This window comes from Lampetra planeri, chromosome 3 (genome assembly GCF_965212315.1).
Source record: "Lampetra planeri chromosome 3, kcLamPlan1.2.h2, whole genome shotgun sequence".
In the NCBI taxonomy this organism is placed as follows: Eukaryota; Metazoa; Chordata; class Hyperoartia; order Petromyzontiformes; family Petromyzontidae; genus Lampetra; species Lampetra planeri.
Window position 1 is genome coordinate 9,153,637 of NC_136109.1, and position 20,846 is coordinate 9,174,482.

Below are 20,846 nucleotides of genomic sequence, written 5' to 3' on the forward strand. Positions count from 1 at the left end.
AGCTGCTTGTGTTGTGGCCGAAACGTCATGAGAATTTTATTATGTTTTATTTTATTTCCCTTCTACGTGACTTTACCGAAAGATCCAAGAATATGAATCCCTGCAGTCACGAAAGCTTTAAATCGAAAGAATCTAAATATTTTTACTGGTAAGAATCGATGAGCTATAAAGCTGGTAAGAACGTTACAACAGACAGCAAAAAATACATCTGAGTGCAAAATACAAGAAATGTAAACAAATCACAAATTTAATTTAAGCCATCCCCCATCCTACCAGACAAAGCCCACAAGCAATTTCAAACCCTCACGCCACAAACACCACACGCGCACCCATGCTGCTCCTGTCACCTGGCGCTTGACCAAATCGGAACTCGGGTGGCTCAAACGCGCCGCCGAGAATGCGCCTGGCCGAAATTGGTAGAACTCTTGTGTGCACGTGAGGCTCAACGTTGAATCACCGGACCCGTTCGGACCGTTCTTACAGCCGTCCACAAACGTACCAAGCCCTTGGCCACGATACCAAATAACCAATTGCAGGACACGGCCTGTGCTTGTGTGATGCCACCGCCACGGAGCCGATCGGCGGGTGCCCCACACATAGAGCGCTAGAAGAGATCCCCTGGCTGACAGGTTTTAACCCGGAAGCCCTCGTATAGGGATAATCTTCACGGTTTCCTGCGGCCAGGGAATTAGACGGTCTTCTCCGACGCTAACGCACACCGGGGCGTCGTGACTCGAGTGGAGAATGACATGGTCCCGACGGGGCTGTCCCGCCACCACGGTTGAAACGCACCCCCCGCACTTGCCCAACCCATAACAACGGAAGCTCCTAGAGTGCGCAATTGTATGTGCGAGTCGCCAGCAGGCAAACGTGAATATTTGTGCGTAGGGAATGTCAAACGGGGTTAGCAGGTCAACCGCCACCATTTACAAGTCGGCATGATTCACTCAACACTGCGGGTCGCTTGGGGGGGGTAATGTAGCACGAAGGGAGGAGGGACTGTCCATTCGGGATGTCTTCAACAGAGATGTTTATTCGGTAACGTCCCATTACCATGGACACTTGCTCAACTCCGGTGCATCATGAAACGACAGTCTGAAATGGAGGCCGACCGAAACTCAATTTGTGGCTTGGGCTGAAACCAAAAATAAACGGAAAGTTAAAAATTGACTTTCAGCCGAAACCGAAACTTTAACTACACTTTCGACCGAGACCGAAACAGAAAGGTATATAACCAAAGTTACCGAACAAAATATTTATGAAATACAGTACTGTACTAGCTTTACCACCCGGCTCTGCCCGGGACTTGGATTCACCACGGCCGGCCGCCTTTGTCTCCCCAGTGGCGATGTTGACACCACACCACTTACTCGTTTGAGGCCGAGTCGACCTAGGGGAGGCCCAGGCTAAAGACAAAGATCCCCCGACTGACCGGCTGACTTAGCACTAGCGTTATATTCTAAAAATAGATCTTCGCTTGACGACCGAAAGCCAATATCAGTTTCAGATGTAGATGCCAATGGTTCTTCACGTTCTGCAGATGTAGATGCCACTGGTTCTTCACGTTCTGCAGATGTAGATGCCACTGACTTTTCACGTTCTGCAGATGTAGATGACACTGGTTCTTCCATGTTCTGCAGTTGCTAGTTCCCTTTGGTGCTCGTGTTTCCTCGACTCTCTTGAAAAACTTATCAAGAGATGTCTGCACAGTTTACTCTCTTCTGTTCACGAATCAACTTGTCACAGGCAGATGGGGCCTCAAACGATGAACACCTTTAAGAGAAGCTGGCTTGCTTGCACTGTACCTGTAACTCTTGCGCGATTATTGAGAAGCCACGCTGTTCACGAGTGCTTGTGTCTCTCTACACTACTCGGAGCACAACAACGAAGCCACTAAGCCAGCAACGTGGTTCACCAATTAAACGATTCTCACAAAGCACATTGATAACACTGGTCAACAAAAAAAAAATTCTGGCCTGGACTTTTGCAGCCGATTCCAAATCTGATCTCAGATTTGCTCTATCACATCTCATTTTTATGCTATCGGCATACCCCACTTTCATTGATTTTACCCGAAATTAACTCGGTCACTTATGATTGCAAGTTGTTGCGAGTCAGTGACTGCTTTAGTGTTAAAATATGGTGCTGTACTTTTTAGGATAGTGTGTTTATAATATTATTGTATGTAGATATCCACATTTATTTAATATTTTTCTTCTGCAGTTTTTATTGAAAATGCAATATTTGATATCTCAAAAACCTGATGTGATAGACAAAAACTGATGCCAAATTTGGAATCAGCACCTCAAAATTACCTTAAAACCGTTAGAATACCTTATGCCAGAAAAATTGTGTTGACCAGTGTAATTCAATTTACGAGTAATAACATAATTTTTAACACTTAAAAGCTTTCGCGACCAATATCCATAAAAAAAAGTTTCTTTTTTTGGGGTTAGAGCGCGTAAATATAAACGTGTCGTTAAACCCGCCACCAACCGATACGGCCAATTTAGTAAGATTTTTCACATAAACAGAACTGAAAAAACCCCTATATTACGGATGAATTAAAATGCAAAGCGTCTTTCGTATGTGGGTGGCAAGCAAGAGTGGTGATATCTCATATTCTTAGGTTTTTTCGGTAAAGTCACGTAGGTAAAAAATTAAAATTAATAAAAGTAAAATACTCACTTGATACAGCTATCGTGCTGTGACGGTTCCACCTGAAGACGGAAGCTTGTGTTGCCTCCGAAACGTCGTGATTTATTATTTTATTTCTATTTTACTTTTATTAATTTAAATTTTTTACCTAAGTGACTTTACCGAAAAATCTTCTTGGTTCTTTCGGTAAAGTCACGTAGAAGGGAAGTAATAAAATAATAAAAATATAATAAAAATAAAACATAATAAAAAAATTATTTTATTATGTTTTATTTGTATTATTTTATTACTTCTCTTCTACGTGACTTTACCGAAAGAACCAAGAAGATGAATCCCTGCATTCACGAAAGCTTTAAATCGAAATTTACTGGAAAAACCTAAGAATATGAATTCTTGCAGTCACGAAAGCTTCTAATCTGGTGATATCTCCCTCGCTTGCTATGCAGGAGGTTCAATAAGCCATCTTTCTTCATCATCACAGCAGGGCCTTACTTGGTAAAAAAAAAAAAACTAGTTTAAATCACCGACTCCGGAGCACGCCACTTGCGTACGCTGGTGGAACTTCAAAGACGACGCTTTGCCGAAGCTCTGCCCGCACCCGCCGCAGTGAAAGGGCCTCTTGCTATCGTGCGTACGCTCGTGCTTCCTCAGGACGTTCTTGCGCGTGAAGGTCTGCTCGCACTCGCCGCAGCGGTAAGGCCTCTCCCCCGTGTGCGTCAGCTCGTGGCGCCTCAGCGTGCTCAGCTGCGAGAAGTTCTGCTTGCAAACCTCGCAGCGGTACGGCCTCTCCCCCGTGTGCGTACGCTCGTGCGACTTGAGGTGCGAGCTCGAGGAGAACAGGTGGTTGCACACGCTGCACGAGTAGGGCTTCTCGCCCGTGTGCAAGCGCTGGTGGCGGACCAGGCTGCACCTCATCGAGAAGAAGTGGCCGCAAACCCGGCAGCCGAACAGCTTCTTGCCCGCGGCCGCCTTCAGCGAACGCCGGCGAATCGGCTCGAACGCCGGCGATAGACCGTCGACGGCGAAGGCAAAGTCGTCGTGATGCTGCTGCTGCTGCTGCTCCTCCTGCGGGAGAGGCACGTCTATGTCCGCGGCCTTCTCGTCCCGGGCGTATCCCATCGCGAGCTGCTGCTGCTGCTCGGTCTTGAACGCGCCGCCACTCGTGGTGGCCACGGCGTTGCCGACGCGCGTTCTGCCCAACGTCGGCCGCCGACGCGGCGCGGGTAAACTGCCCACGGGGGGGGGCACGTCCGCCGCTTGGGCGTCCCGCAGAGAGCCGGCGTCCGCGGCGACGGGCCGCCAGCGCTCGTGCGAGCTCTTCGTGCCTGTGGTGGAGAGGAAAAGACGACGAAAGCAAAGGGTCAACGGGGGGGTTTTGCCTCGACGCAATTTGCCGTGGCGTCTGGCCGCACACGATGGCTGCCTAATCCCGTCTTGCGGTTGGGTTTCTGCTCGAAGCACCGTGCCAAGTGATAATTGTTTTTTACCCTTCTATCTGGCAACAAAACTGACACCTTTTTACAAGGAGTCATGTTTGCATAGACCGCAATACCTGCAGTCATAATACAAAAGACATAACTCTGATAATGTGCACTGTCCTTGAAGTTGATTGGTCCACACCCGAGACAGTTTTCCTTAGAGCCTAGTCTCACATGGGTTGGACCAGATGACGCCAAAAGGCGCACAACTCAAAGACAATGCACCATCAGAGTATGAGAGCTCGGGGCAAGCATCTACACTATGGGAACCTCCGATTTAAAGCTTTCGTGACTGCAGGGATTCATCTTCTTGGTTCTTTCGGTAAAGTCACGTAGAAGGGAAGTAATAAAATAATAAAAATAAAACATAATAAAATGAAATAATTCTCACGACGTTTCGGCTACAACGCAAGCAGCCGTCTTCAGGTGAAGAATGAGACACTACCAAGCTAGGAGCTTATATATAAGCTGGGTTGGAGGTGGAAGAGCGCCTTAACAAAAAGAATGTGCATATGAAGAGGAATTTAGCATATTCATGGAAAATGCGTAGGAGGTCCGATTCAACACAGTACATAAAATCCGTGATCTGGTACCGTCTGTAAAAGATGTGGTTCCAGACATACAGTACCCTGGTGTCTACAAACTAAGTTGCCTCTGTGGTAGCAGTTACATTGGGGAAACCAAACGACATGTCTCGGACCGCATCCGTGAACATAAAGCTGACCTGAAACACGGTAGGACAAACACCTCAGCCGTGGCAGATCACTGTTACAACTCAGTGGGCTCACATGACATTGACTTATCCAAGACAGAGGTTCTCTGCAAGCCATCTGGCTATCATGAGAGATTCGTTCATGAGGCGATCCACATATACAAACACAGAGACAATTTTAACCGAGAAGATGGATTCTGGCTTAGCAATCATTGGAAGGACGTAATAAACCATTTCGATACACATTAGGGTGGGTAGAATAATACATAGTGTTATGTTGAAATGTATAAGGTATAGGGTGGTTTATAGTAATACAGTATATAATTTAATGTTGGGTTTATCTATGGCAGTATATAGTACGGTATATGCTCGTGTGATGTAAGAGAATAAAGTTTAGATGGAAGCATATTATATAATTTTTACGACGTAGAATTGTAATGTTTTACTTGCTGTTATTAACTCAGCTTATTGTAGAGTATAGTAAGTATACTGATGGTGCTATGCAGTTTATACTTTAGTTTTTTATGTAGTTTATACTTTAGTTTTCTACGTGGTTGTTTAGTAATTGCAGCTACATATCATTAACATTCCTTTCCTTTGTTAATGCTACTCCCTGCACCCTCCCTTGGTGCTGCTGATCCTGCATAATGCATGGGCATAATATGACTTTGAAACCCCCCCCCCACCTCCTACGCATTTTCCATAAATATGCTAAATTCCTCTTCATATGCACATTCTTTTTGTTAAGGCGCTCTTCCACCTCCAACCCAGTTCATATATAAGCTCCTAGCTTGGTAGTGTCTCATTCTTCACCTGAAGACGGCTGTTTGCGTTGTAGCCGAAACGTCGTGAGAATTATTTCATTTTATTATGTTTTATTTTTATTATTTTATTACTTCCCTTCTACGTGACTTTATGGGAATCTCATTTGCCAGTAAAAATATGATAATTGTTTTTTTAACCTTCTATCTGGCAACAAAACTGACACCTTTTTACAAGGAGTCATGTTTGCATAGACCGCAATACCTGCAGTCATAATACAAACAAAAGACATAACTCTGATAATGTGCACTGTCCTTGAAGTTGATTGGGTGTGTCTTTTGTTTGTATTATGTATTATGCAGGTATTGTGGTCTATGCAAACACGACTCCTTGTAAAAAAGGTGTCAGTTTTGTTGCCAGATAGAAGGGTAAAAAACCAATTATCATATTTTTACTGGCAAATGAGGTTCCCATGGCACCGTGCCAAGTGTTTCGCACGCATGGTCTCTCTTACGGGAGGCAAAAGACATCGACTCTTTATGCGTAATAATGTGGCGAACTTGCCATGCGATACGTGAAAACATTTCAGTAAAATTAATCGTCGCAAGATCAATTGAGCACCGCTGACAGCAGGAGCCGCAGATGAGAGGGGATTTTGCTGCAATCGGGTTTTTATATTTCTAGATTTGAAGCTTTCGTGACTGCAAGGATTCATATTCTTAGGTTTTTTCGGTAAAGTCACGTAGGTAAAAAATTAAAATTAATAAAAGCTAAATAAAAATCACGACGTTTCGGAGGCAACACAAGCTTCCACCTGAAGACGGAAGCTTGTGTTGCCTCCGAAACGTCGTGATTTTTTTTTGTTATTTTACTTTTATTCATTTAATTTTTTTACCTACGTGACTTTACTGAAAAAACCTAAGAATATGGATTTTAATATGTTGCGTTACCTCCGCGGGTTTCCGTTTTCACTCTTTGCAACATCTGCCCGGGGTCCAAACCTTCGAAGTCTGCAACTGGGTTCCACTTCTCCTCTGCGGGATAAATCAAACGGCAACGGACAACGATTCAGGATCGTGCGCGAGAATGCAGGAACGTCCGAACTACAAAGGGGTAAAGCTGAAAAAAGGCTCCCCCCCCCAAAAAATAAGAAATTACAAAGTAAAATAAATAATTTACACCATTGGAACCTCATTTGCCAGTAAAAAAATATGATAATTGGTTTTTTACCCTTCTATCTGGCAACAAAACTGACACCTTTTTTTGTTTTGTTGCCAGATAGAAGGGTAAAAAACCAATTATCATATTTGTTACTGGCAAATGAGGTTCCAATGGTGTAAATGCTTACCCCGAGCTCTCATACTCTGATGGTGCATTGTCTTTGAGTTGTGCGCCTTTTGGCGTCATCTGGTCCAACGCATGTGAGACTAGGCTCTAAGGAAAGCTGTCTCGGGTATGGACCAATCAACTTCAAGGACAGTGCATACAGAGTTATGTTTTTTGTTTGCATTATGACTGCAGGTATTGTGGTCTATGCAAACATGACTCCTTGTAAAAAGGTGTCAGTTTTGTTGCCAGATAGAAGGGTAAAAAACCACTTATTAAAATAAATAACTCGGACCGGAACACGCACTCATTATAACCTTTGCACCTGTACGATAGAGCATTCTGCCACCAGGCCACGTGCACCTGCCTACCGCTTAAGACTCGATGCTAATCGGTTGCAGGAAATTAAAGGTTGTGCCCGTCAACACTTGGGAGTGCAGGATGATAACCCGCTACAACCGTTCTGAATGAATGTGCCCTAACAATGGAACACCGTTCCCTTGGGCTCCTCTCTTTTCACAGTTACTCTTAAAAACGAAATACAACTCTTTGGTTCTTTCGGTAAAGTCACGTCGAAAGAAAATAATAGAACACGACGTTTCGATTGCAACACAAGCAACCGTCATCAGGTGAGAACTGGATGTAAATGCAAGCTCGGAGAGAGAGACACACAGAGACAGAGAGGAGAGACACATCGACACACACAGAGTGTGTCTCTGTGTGTCTCTCTCTGTCTCTGTGTATGTCTCTCTCTGTGTCTCCTGTGTGTCTCTCTCTGTCTCCTGTGTGTCTCTCTTTCTGTGTGTCTCTGTGTGTGTCTCTCTGTGTCCTGTGTGTGTGTCTCTCTGTGGGGAGGGGCTGGGTGGGGCTGGGTGGGGGGTGGGAGGGGTGGGGCTGGGTGGGGAGGGGCTGTTCACCCCGTGGTGCCCTTATAAAACTCAACGTTTAACCTACTCACGCCGGCTTGTGCCCGCCCTCACAGTCGGGCATATTTGCGGAATACACGCCGCCGTTGACCCTGGCCATTGACCGAGCAACCCAACGTTCCTACCAGCTCCCTCCGCAGCAGGAATGTGTTCTTGGCCAAAACCTTACCTTCGCTGGTCTCAACTTTGATGACAGTCAACGTCTTATTGTGGTTTAAGCGCTCACCGGATAACAACTGGCCAGCCTCAGCCTCACCTGGAAAACAAAAACCGCTGCGTTTGGTATCGACTCGTGGCAGTTTGGTCTAGCATGGGCCGTTCGTGGCAACGATTCGCACAGATTAAATATAAACGGGATCAAACACAATCGCAGGCCTAACATCTCACCGGAGAGGAGAAATTCAAAATCGAAAGCACTACGTGAACACCGTGGCACCTTACCTTCCGCTGCACAGGCAACAAAATCATCTGCTGCATCCAAGGGAGCGACCGCTCTTGCGGCTAAAGTGAAATCCCCGTCACTGGTTTCTTGCTCATCCATGGCTCCCAGCCCCACATCTTCAGGACTGTCAGCGCCCGTGGCTGATAAACCTGTGGAATGGGTCAGTCCGTCCCACTCGCCCAGCCTCCCCACGCACAGCAGCAGCTCCCGGCTCAAGCCGCTGAACAGAGCGAGCAGCGCGTCCACCAGCCCTCCCAGCGTCACGTCGCCCGGGGAGCAGGCGGCAGCGTCATCGTCGTCATCGTGGTGCCCGTCGCCCCGCAGGGCCTTCACCACCTGCCGCAGCACGGCGTAGAAGCCGAAGGGCAGGCGGTCGCGCGCCGCGGCCAGCAGCTCGGCACGCACGAGGCCGTCCCCGACGCAGGCGCGCAGAACCCCGTAGTCCCGGATGCCCAGCTCCGAGTCCATGGCCCGGGCCACCTCCTCGTTCACGCCCTGCGCCTCCAGCCACGCCGGGAAGTCGTCCATCGGCTCCGGCAGCACCGGGGCGGCCACCGCGCACGCCATGCTGGTGGTGCTCGTCTCGTTAAAGGCGATGACTTTGGGTGGAAATTAAGGGTTGTGCGGAGTAAAACTGTGAACAGGAACGGAACAATACGTCAATTGATCGTGCATTTTTATCAACTTTGCAAGATGTGCCAACTACACTATGAGACCTCCTTTACCAGTGGCAAAATATAGTAATAGGTTTTTACCCTTTCAACTGGTACAAAAACTGACACCTTTATACAAGGCATCATGTTTGCAATAAGCACAACACAAGCAGTCAAAATGCAAACAAAAATAAACAATTCTGATAATGATAATGATATGCACTGTCCTTGAAGTTGATTGGTCCACACCCGAGACAGCTTTTCTTAGAGCCTAGTCTCCATTGGTGTTGGACCAGATGACGCCAAAAGGCGTACAACTCAAAAACAGCGCACTATCAGAGTATTGAGAGCTCGGGGTAAGCATTTACACTATGAGACACCTCCTTTACCAGTGGCAAAATATAGTAATAGGTTTTTGTTGAAAGGGTAAAAACCTATTACTATATGTGCCAACTAGTCAACGCCATGGAAAAGATTTACCCCCCGAACAAAAACCATACCAACAGTGGTTTCAGCAACAGGTCTGTTATCCGGCACTTGACCATCCGGAATGCTCGATTAACGGGCATCTCGTCATGGACGGAAATACAAATGTTTCCTGCACGGATCCGAAAGAAATTCTGACAAGCCATCCGGCATCTTGCTGTGCGCCTGCCGTAGATCCATTGTTGTCGTCGTTGTTTAGGGAAACTTCAGGACGCTGCCGAGCGGTGGAGCTAGCGGAAGTCTGTACGTACGGCGCCGTACTACTGTGTTCTGTACTCTGAACGGAGCCCCCACTGATTTTCTACAATCAACTAAGAATGCTCTGCAACTGAACGGTGAGTGCCTCTGTAAAAGGGTAATATTAGTTCGTGTATCGCAGTTAAAAGTGTAGGCTTAGTTTTTTGTTCTTTGAAAAACTGTACTGCTTGGAAAATTTGGTGAAGCGTAATTATAACTCTCTAAACTAACCGGCATCTTTAATTAACCTGAACCCCTCCATTCCAGACGGATGCCGGATCACAGAACTTTTGCCGCATTTATTTACATTGTAAAAAAACCCTAAGACTTTTTCTTTTATCAGGTTCAAGTTCACTTATTAGGTATGGCTCACAGGGCTATTCGGCCCTTGAATCGGGTGCAACCGCAACAAACAAAAAACAAAAACATGAACAAGAAAACCTCTTAAAGTGAATATGTGACTAAGTGCAAACAGAAAATCCAAAAAAAGACAGCAAAATATTGCAGAAAAAACACCGTACACCAACGCTGTGTGCAAAAATCCCAGTGGGATGCAAGTCAAGCAACAACAACAACCACAAGACAACTTAGATTAAGGCCATCAGTCTTACTCCGTACTACAACAAACAAACATGGCCAAACCAGTAAACTTTTCGAAATCACCAAAATAAAGCAATGTAACAGTGATCATAGGAACTGTGACGGAATTTTCACAATAAACGACAAACAACATGTACCACCAAAACCCTGCAGCCATAGCTGGCTGCATGAGTCACTCCACAACAGCATTGAGCTCTTTTTAAATCCTTTATATTAAGTTCGCTTGCTTGCTTACGACCGTGCAAATCTTTCGGTCGTTTTTTAAACCACTTCCCGTGATCCAATCGAGCTGACATTTTCCACACAGACTCGTTGTGCGTGACAATTAATGTTCGTGAAATTTTTTTTCCAAAATGTTACACTGTTTAGGGAAAAAATAATTACATGTAATTACCAATTGCTTAATGGTGGCAGTCAATCATCTGACCCATAGGTGGCAGCCATCTCAAGCCAGAAGACGAGAGGACTCTAGCCGCCACGCATATAAAGGATTTATAGTGAAAAACGTTGTTTTTACGGGTTAATTTTTTCATAAGCGAACTGGCCATCACAAATGAAAGCTCAACTGAGTGGCTTGTCGTCACGTGGACATTCATAGCAGCCAAATATCCTTAACGCATAATGCTGATTCTAAATGTGGAGGGAAAAACCGGTGGACCTGTAGAAAAATCCACGCGTCGAACCCACGACCTGTATTACCAGGCGAGGCAGTTAACATCTCCTAGCCACCCTCAATTTACATGTTTTTACAAATAAGCAATCCGTTCTTTCTGACAGACTCCCACAGCTGTTAGACAGCTAATGTGCCATCTTCAAAGTCAACTCTTAAAGAATCTTGTCACCGCAACTTTGTGTCTTTCAGTCGCCAACCTCTGGCGTGGTGGTAGTAGTAGTAAGACAGAGTTACAAATCAGTCCCATCTGGAACTCTGCGTGGAAGACGATTGCTTGTGTTGCGATCGAAACGTCGTGATATTTTTATTATGTTTATATCTACGTGGCTTTACCGAAAGACCCATAGAATATAAAGAGAAAGAGTTCCAGACCGCCAGTCCCATCTGGAACTCTGCAAGGAACTAGAGAAAGTTCCAGACGGCCAGTCCCATCTGGAACCCTGCGTGGAGGTAGAGAAAGAACGTTCCAGACGTCGGTCGCGTCTGGAACTCTGCGTGGAGGTAGAGAGAGAACGTTCCAGACGTCAGTCGCGTCTGGAACTCTGCGTGGAAGTAAAGAGAGAACGTTCCAGACGACCAGTCACGTCTGGAACTCTGCGTGGAGGTAGAGAGAGAACGTTCCAGACGGCCAGTCGCATCTGGAACTCTGCGTGAAAGTAGAGAGAGAGAATTGGAGAACGATGATCGATAATTGTTTTTTTACCCTTCTATCTGGCAACAAAACTGACACCTTTTTTTTTACAAGGAGTCATGTTTGCATAGACCACAATACCTGCAGCCGTAATGCGAACAAAAAACACAACTCTGATAATGTATGTGCACTGTCCTTGAAGTTGATTGGTCCACACCCGAGACAGCTTTCCTTAGAGCCTAGTCTCACATGGGTTGGACCAGATGACGCCAAAAGGCGCACAACTCAAAGGCAATGCACCATCAGAGTTGTGTTTTTTGTTTGCATTATGACTGCAGGTATTGTGGTCTATGCAAACATGACTCCTTGTAAAAAAAGGTGTCAGTTTTGTTGCCAGATAGAAGGGTAAAAAAACAATTATCATATTTTTTACTGGCAAATGAGGTTCCAATGGTGATGATGATCGAGTTATGGGAATACCAAAGCAGTCAAACAACCGCAAGATGATGGTGGTGGTTGTGGGGTGAGCAACACCAACCCAACCACCCACAATATCCCAAGAGTTGCGTCTGAAGGTATCGCCTCTGTGACCTCCCCCCGGGCCGCCTGTCCACCAAAAGATCCGTGTTTGAAACAAGTATAACCCGTAAAAACAAAGTTTTTCACTATAAAAACTTTATATGCGTGGCGGCTAGAGTCCTCTCGTCCTCTGGCTTGAGATGGCTGCCACCTATGGGTCAGATGATTGCATGGCAGCATTAAGCAATTGGTATTTAAATATCATTTTTTTGTCCTAAAAAGTGTAAAATTTTGGAAATTCTTTTTCACGAACATTAATTGTCACGCACAACGAGTCTGTGTGCAAAATGTCAGCTCGATTGGATCACGGGAAGTGGGTTAAAAAAACGACCGAAAGATTTGCACGGTCCTAAGCAAGCAATCAAGTGAACTTAATATAAAGGATCAATCTTAATTTTAGAACTTTCGTGACTGCCTCCGCCCCCCCCCTATGTCTATTTAAGGCCACCCCACAGAGACGATCACCCCTCTCTGTTACCTGTGTAGTAACGCTTACGACTCGTTGACACCGGAGTTGGAGGCACACTTGTTTATTTGAACACCAACTTTGTGACATACACAATTGAGGGGGTATCGGCCCCCTCACCCGTCTATCTGAGGACACACCTCTAGGCTAACCTTAGCCTGCCTCTGAGTCCTCCACTAATGGGCTAGGGGAGGCTATCTTGGCCCGACACTGGTCAGTCGGGCCCAGTACCCAGAGTCCAGACCAGCACTGGCTCTGGCTCTGGTACCACGCCACTGGCTCGAGCCTGCGCGGTCCTGATAAGGACGGCGTACCAGGGGGAGTCCAGGGCTCTATCTCAGACGTCTTCCGCCTCCTCTTCTTTAGCTAAACATCACTCCCGAGCCCCCCGATACATTCCCCTTTTATACACCCCCCTCCCTGAGGGGTGGGGCCCCGGGGGATCGTAACGTCCGAAGCGCGGACGTCGTAGAGGGCACCTGCCCGTGCACTGACGTAGCCCTGCCCACTGTGCTTGTTTACCATAGGCTGCCATGCATAACGGGCTCTCTGTAACAACCTGTGTTGCTCCCGCTATGTATCTTGGTATAATATCTGTCTGCTAATATGTCTGTCTATAGTTTTCTGGTTAGATTTTATGTCGCTATTTCATTATACCTGATGATGATTGCTTGTGTTGCAATCGAAACGTCGTATTCTATTATTTAATTTATTATTTTATCTTTAGACGTGACTTAACCGAAAGAACCAAATAATAATATTAATATAAAGGATTTAATTAAAAAAACATCAACAATGTCATTCTCCCACGACTTATCGATTGCAAACAATTTCTCTCGCTGTGGTTTTCACACCACCTGATGACAATTGCTGGCGTTGGCAAACGAAACGTCGTGATAATTTTATTGTTTTATTATTTATATTTTTTCGCTTCTACGCGATTTTACCGAAATAACCACGAATATGAATCCACGCGGTCACGAAATCTTTAAATCGAACATCGCCAGCTCCGTTTAGTTCGGAATTTTAGTTTTTTTTAGAAATCCTCCGCCAACGTTACACTTCCGTACAGTAATCACCGCCACCCGCCTATTGATGTAATTCCCATTTTTTATGTCATAAAAACTAAAAATTAAACAAACACAATCGTCGTTTACCTTAGGAAGGTTATCTCGAATCGTGTTAATTTCGACTTTAACGCCCTTAAACTCATCGTCGTTGTTGTTGTTGCTGCTGCAATGGGTCGCACTGTACCGTCACGGCGGCCGCGCGCGCGCGAACAGAGAGGGGTCAAACAACAACAATAACAGGACTCACGCGGGATTTGCTTGCTTGCTTGTTTGTCGTTGTCGTCTTGTTAAAATTCACGTTAAAAAGGTAACACGAAGCGATATAAAAGAGAGAAACGGGAGACGTTTGAACGAACGCGGAGAGAGACGCCGCCGCCGCCACCACCGCCACCGCTCCTCCGTGTGGATCAACGCAGCGGCCGCTCTCTCTAAGGGACCGCGGCGAATTTGCCTCTCGGCCCCGCCCCCCTTCGCCCCCTGCCCCCTCTCCCCCCTTCCGCCCCCTCCCCCTTCCGCCCCCTCCCCCTTCCGCCCCCTCCCCCTTCCGCCCCCTCCCCCTTCCGCCCCCTCCCCCTTCCTATCCCTCCCCCGCTCTCCCTCCCCCCTCTCCCACCCCCCCGCCCTTTCCCCCTCTCCCTCCCCCCCGCTCTCCCTCCCCCTCTCCCTCCCCCCCTCTCCCCCTCCCCCCCCTCTCCCCCTCCCTCTCCCCCTCCCTCTCCCCTCCCTCTCCCCTCCCCCCCTCTCCCCTCCCTCAATCTCCCCCTCCCTCTCACTCTCCCCCTCCCTCCCACTCCCCCCCTCCCTCTCCCCCCCCACCCCACCCCCTCCCTCCCCACCACAAAATTACATTGCGATCATTTTCCCTCCGATCCTATGGGGGCCCGTCCATAAATGACGTCACGCACCTGGGGGGCGGGGTGGTCAGACATTTGTGACGATGTGTGACGAGGAAACACGTAATCAACCAGGCTATGCGTTAATTGTGTGTTAACCGACTCTCTGTGTTGTATTACATCACATTTCGATATTTTGCTGGGTTATTTAATTTTCGTGTGCCTGTCTCCTAGTTTTCAATTTTGCGTGCGCGTTCCACATTGTCATCTTACTTGCAGCAGCAGCAGTACGTTGGCGTACACTCATTGATATGCTAATTCTCTCTTACCCCCTCCCTCTCTCCGTTCTCGCCCCCCCTCTCTATATTTAAGGGACCGTCATAGAGACAACCCCTCTCTTTGTGCCGATGTGTGTCCTCTCTCTGTGTGCCGTTGTGATGTCTGTCTGCTTGTATGTCTGTCTATAGTTTTCTAGTTAGATTTTTTGTTGCTATTTCTTTTATACCTGATGATGATTGCTTGTGTTGCAATCGAAACGTCGTAATATGTTATTTTAATTTATTATTTTATTTTTAGACGTGACTTAACCGAAAAGAACCAAAGAATAAGGGAGGGGGGGGTTGAGAAATGTGACGTCACATCAAAATGCGCAACTTTAAATAAATATAGAATTGTTTTACCAACACTAAAGGGGCCGTCCATAAATGACGTCACACGGCGTCACAAAAGTCAGTCCCCCCCCCCCTCAAATATGACGTCACAAAGCTCTGCCCCCCCCCCCAAATATAAAACATGCTTCAAATCGCTTTAAGCTATTGTCATTGTAGTGCGTATTTAATGTGGCGCTGCACTGATGTTGTAGGAAGAAAACATTTATTAAAAAGTCTATTTAATTAAGTAGAACGTGTTGTCTATGTTTATTTAAAGTTGCGCATTTTGATGTGACGTCACGTTTCTCCCCCCCCCTCCCCCCCCTAGGTGCGTGACGTCATTTATGGACGGCCCCTATCTTCTAAACTCTAAAGAATATAAAATAATCAGTGCCGGATGATCCCAGTAGCACAAAAGTAGCTACATAAAAAAAGCTCCCCCCCCCAACTCCCGGCGCTAAACGCTTTCAAGCTATTCTGCACTTGCTCTATTGCTATAGTACTATACCGCCTTCGACTTTTAGGAACGACTGGGTGTTTTAAGGTTAGCGATTTGTCGTGTTATCTGGCTGTATAGCAAATTAAAAAAATACAATTACTTTACTGCGCAAGTTAAACTTTTGTGTTTTAATATTTCTGTGTTGCAGTAATTTTAGCTGTGACGGTCCCACCTGATGACGGAGACTTGTGTTGCCTCCGAAACGTCGTGAATTTTATTATTTTATTTTATTCCCATTATTACTTTTATTAACTTTTAATTTTATTTTTTACCTACGTGACTTTACCGAAAAAACCTAAGAGTATGAATCCTAAATTTCGATTTCAAGCTTTCGTGACTGCAGGGATTCATCTTCTTGGTTCTTTCGGTAAAGTCGCGTAGAAGGGAAGTAATAAAATAATAAAAATAAAACATAATAAAATAATTCTCACGACGTTTCGGCCACAACGCAAGCAGCCGTCCTCAGGTGAAGAAATGAATCCTTGCAGTCACGAAAGCTTCAAATCTAGCGTGATGTATTACAAATGTAAACTTCGTATTAATACGATGGAATTAAGCTGCGGTAACGATGTTAAATATATGAATGCATGCGGGGTATATGGAGGCGCGGGCTATTTGAAATTTGTTTAACACAAAACGCTATTTTTGCAGAGTATATGCATCTGCAGTTTATATGCGTATGCGGGCTATATGCGTGAACATACGATACCTGGTGCTGTGTGTAGTGAACATCATCACTGGGGAGACAAAGGCGGCCGGGCGTGGTGCTGGCCACCCACCCCCTCGTGTGCCGTGCCGGCCTTCCGAGGTGCTCGCTAACACCACTTGCCCCTACAGTCCGTTACAGGCTATACGGGGGATCTTTGTCTTTGTTGTGAGTGCGTTTGTGAGGACTCATTACACAGGACAGATGAAAACAAAACTGATTTTAGTTTTCTATTCATGTTACTTTATTTCGTGTTTTGTTCACTATACAGTACTTATTACAGCATTGCTTGCAAATGTACACCATTTCTTTTTATTTACGCGTTTATAAAAACTTCTCTTTTTTTTGTTGAAATGGAACACATTTCATAAGTACGCACATTTAAATACGGTAACATTATTGTGTTCCGACTTACGAACGGGCCTTGGAAACGTTCGTAAGTCGAAGACTGCTCGTACTTTTAAAGCATTAGAACAGAATGTTGTCAGGGGCAATACATCTTTCAAAGTGTCCCGTAGTCCATCGCAAAAGGAATAAAACACTGCCCCATAAAGTCCCAGGCAATAATGGCGGAGTTTTCAAAATAACATCTGGAACATTCTGGCAGCCGTCAAAGAAATGATTCGCATCGTCGTAGCGGAAAGTTATGCTTCGTACCATAGTATGATGCCACGCTTGCCCGTGGCAAAATGCGTGAGGCTAGCCACGCTGTAGGGCTCTCTGTAGGGCTCTCTGCATCAACAACTGCACAAACACGAGGCTGTAGAAACACGATCCCAAATGGGTCCAAGGAAAATAATAAAAGCAACAGCAATACCTCGATACGCGAATATTCGACGTGCGCAAAGTCTCAGCATAACTTTGTATTTACCAACATTATCTTAATGTGAATACAAACGAAGTAAAACAATAACTAAATACACTGACATTTATAAATAATACAATTATCCATCGACAGTATACAAATAAAAATACAATTATATGATACGGATTCTTGAGAATTGCGCATTGCGATGGTCAGAATGTTTTTTTTGTTAATTCGTCTTGGGCAATCGGCAATGCAGCCTTACGACTGCACCCAAGACTGCAACGGTGAGCGCGAAGATATTTGACAATCGTTTTTTTAATTTGAATACCGCACAGTATAAAACACATTATTTTCAACGTAAATTGTCTCCGTGTACGATGTGAACGGTAAGTCAACAAGTGTCTGGTCTTCTTAGTCTTAAGCCTCACCTTACCATATTAACAAAAAGTGTACCGTACTTGGCCCTTCCCCTCTCCAAGCATTATATATACGGAGTGGTATTTCTTGTGATCTCTCATTTACTTGATACAGCTGTCGTGGCTGTGACGGTTCCACCTGAAGACGGAAGCTTGTGTTGCCTCCGAAACGTCGTGATTTTTATTTTTATTAAATTTTTTTTACCTACGTGACTTTACCGAAAAAACCTAAGAATAAGTGTCTGGTAGCGTGAAAGGTGAAGCTACTTAGGCCGGGAACGCGTCCTCACGCCGCGCGCGGTACCAACGCTAGAAGCCGCTCAACATGCAAACTTTCTATACGCGTACGAAGCTCACGGAACGCGATCCCCCAGATCTCCCGCGCCCGTGGGCAAGCTCAGGCCGGACGGGCCCGGCGTTCCCTCGGCGGCGCCGGCTTCCCGCGCGTGCGTCCGCTCGTGCATCTTGAGGCTCTTGCTCCACGTAAACGCGCGTCCGCACACGCCGCAGCTGAACGGCCTCTCTCCCGTGTGCGTGCGCCGGTGGTTCCTGAGCTCGCTCGGCAGCACGAAGGTCCGCCCGCACTCGTCGCAGCCGTGCGGCTTGTCGCCCGTGTGCGTGCGCTCGTGACGCTTGAGCCCGCAGCGGTGCGGGAAGCTCTGTCCGCAAGCGGCGCAGCGGAAGGGCCGCTCGCGCGTGTGCGAGCTCCGGTGGATCTTGAGGCTCGACAGCCACGAGAAGGCGCGCCCGCACACGCCGCACGGGTACGGCTTCTCGCCCGTGTGCGTGCGCGCGTGCGACTTGAGCTCGCCGGCGAGGGCGAAAGCGCGGCCGCACACCGGGCATCGGTGCGGCCTCGCCGCGGCGGCGGCGGCGGCGGTCGCGGCGCACTCGTCGAGGTTCGTGCCGCGGCCCTGGGGGAGGGCGCGGCCGCAAGCGCCGCGCCGGTCCGGCTGCTTGGCGCCGGCCGTGTGCGCCAGCCGGTGGCTTTGGAGGGTGCGGCGCTGAGCGAAGCACCGGCCGCAGACCTCGCACCGGTGGGGGCCGTCGGAGGGGTGCCCGGGGGCCTGGCCGGCGGGCGGGACTCCGGGCCGACCGGCGTAGCAGTCGCGCCGGTTTGACTCGGGCGGAACGCGCTCCGTTGCCGGGCGATCCCCGTCGCCGGCGGGCACAATCTTGTTATGGTTCGGGCCTCCCGGCCAGCGGAAGCTACCGTCACCGAACAGCTGGTTTGCGTGTTCGGCGGCGGCGGCGATGACAGCTTTTGATCTTGTACCGCCACCGCCACCACCGCCGCCACCGCCGTACTTTGCTTCGGCCGGGGGCTGCAGCAGACGCGGTGAAGAGTCTATGCTGAAATCGGCCCCTGCGGCCTGCAGCGAGGTTACTTTCTGAATGACGAAGTCGGATTGGTCACCGATGTGTTTGCCTATGGGAGGCGGAAACTCGTGTTAGGAATTGCATCGGTGTTATCGCGCGTGATGCGCACGTGCACACGCACAGAGGCAAAGCCACTGCCATGATGTGAATCCGTGAGCCATATCTGAATTGAAAAGTCGCGTCTTTGGAACTGCTGTTTGTGTTTAGTTTGGTGTCTTTTCCCCTCCCGCAACCTCCGATTACCGCAGTTAGCTACGTAAGGCGCGAAAGAAGTTCAACATACATACTGCACTGCAATCCTTCTGCAGTACCTTATACTGTACTGGAAAGATTCTGGTCACCATGTTGCGATGAAAATTATATCATTACTAGCTTGACTAGCCGGCTTCGCCCGGGACTTGGATTAACCACGCCTGGCCGCCTTTGTCTCCCCAGTGGCGATGTTCACACACACCAACACCAGTTACTCGTTTGAGGCTGAGTCGACCTAGAGGAGGCCCAGGACCAGGTCGAATAATCGTCACAGGTGGTGGCCGTGAGCGGGAATCGAACTCGGGTCGCCGGGTTCGTAGCGCGGCGCGCGAATAGCTACGCAATCGCTGGCCCCCCACCACACACACACACACCCATGTCGGGAAGTATGCTAAACATTTTGAACAGACACGCATAATCACAACTTTGCCTTTTATGCATATGGAGATGATTATTAGATCACGTTTTAAGGCTTGGGATGCTTTCGTTTTGTTATTGGTAAATTTTTAATAAATTATTCATCTATTAAAAAGCACGTTTTTATAACCTGTTCGGTTTTTAATCATTGTTTGTGCTCCTTAGAATGTGTTTTTTTATACGATGTTTTTTATGTATTGTTTTAATATATGTCACGTTTTAATTGTTACATAAATGTTTAGAACTGCGTTTTTGCGTTCAGTTTTGTTGTCCGTCCCCTCTGATTGCCACGGTTGGCTATGTACAGTGCAAAACAAGTTCAACATACATATACGTACAAAGTTGAAATATGCTGTGGTAATCAATTATATAAAAAATTGTATATTTTCAGCACCACTCCACACACGTTAATTGCACGTTCGCAGAATAGCAAACACGTGCCAATGATTATAAAAATGCACAGACGTAACATTCGCATCGTTAGCATGCCCTGCACATGACAAGCAAGAGACAACATCACGTGGCAGGCTGCCTGAAACGCCCCAGGCAAATTCATTCGAGGACAAATTAAAATGGAGGGGAAGAGACTCAAAATGTTGTCAGGCCTGAAAATTTTGAGACAACTCCCTGAGTATTTACAGGTAAAAAAAAAACGTTAAATATATATTTTAAGAAACACATGTTCATGCTTGAAAAATTGAGACAATTATCTGAGCATTTTTACGTAAAATAAAAAAATGTATTTTCAGGTCTGAAAATGTTGAGACAATTACCTGCGTATTTTTCGGTAAAAAAAAAATCAGATAAAAAAAATTAATGCTTGAAAAATGTCAACATGTGATATGTACACCACGTGGGACACAAAACGTTGTTATCTGAGCATTTTTACGTAAAATAAAAAATGTATTTTCAGGTCTGAAAATGTTGACACAATTACCTGCGTATTTTTCGGTAAAAAAAAAATCTGATAAAAAAAATAATCATGCTTGAAAAATGTCAACATACGTGATACGTACACCACGTGGGACACAAAACGTTATGTTATCTGAGCATTTTTACGTAAAATAAAAAATGTATTTTCAGGTCTGAAAATGTTGACACAATTACCTGCGTATTTTTCGGTAAAAAAAAATAATCATGCTTGAAAAATGTCAACATGTGATATGTACACCACGTGGGACACAAA

At 46.6% G+C, this 20,846-nt stretch overlaps 1 protein-coding gene across 1 annotated transcript in view; it reads right to left on the reverse strand.

Moving 5' to 3' along the window:
- Nucleotides 1–229: 229 nt before the first annotated feature.
- The window catches only part of LOC144734558 (uncharacterized), a 35,234-nt gene continuing 14,617 nt past the window's right edge, over nt 230–20,846 (reverse strand). The window contains exons 5-10 of the mRNA XM_078616808.1: nt 17,969–19,040; nt 17,067–17,119; nt 8,304–8,903; nt 8,032–8,118; nt 6,561–6,644; nt 230–3,983 (exon numbers count right to left, since the gene is read on the reverse strand). Coding sequence (XP_078472934.1) covers nt 3,169–3,983; nt 6,561–6,644; nt 8,032–8,118; nt 8,304–8,903; nt 17,067–17,119; nt 17,969–19,040 — 2,711 coding nt within the window. The 3' untranslated portion in view covers nt 230–3,168. The remainder of the gene's footprint in view (nt 3,984–6,560; nt 6,645–8,031; nt 8,119–8,303; nt 8,904–17,066; nt 17,120–17,968; nt 19,041–20,846) is intronic.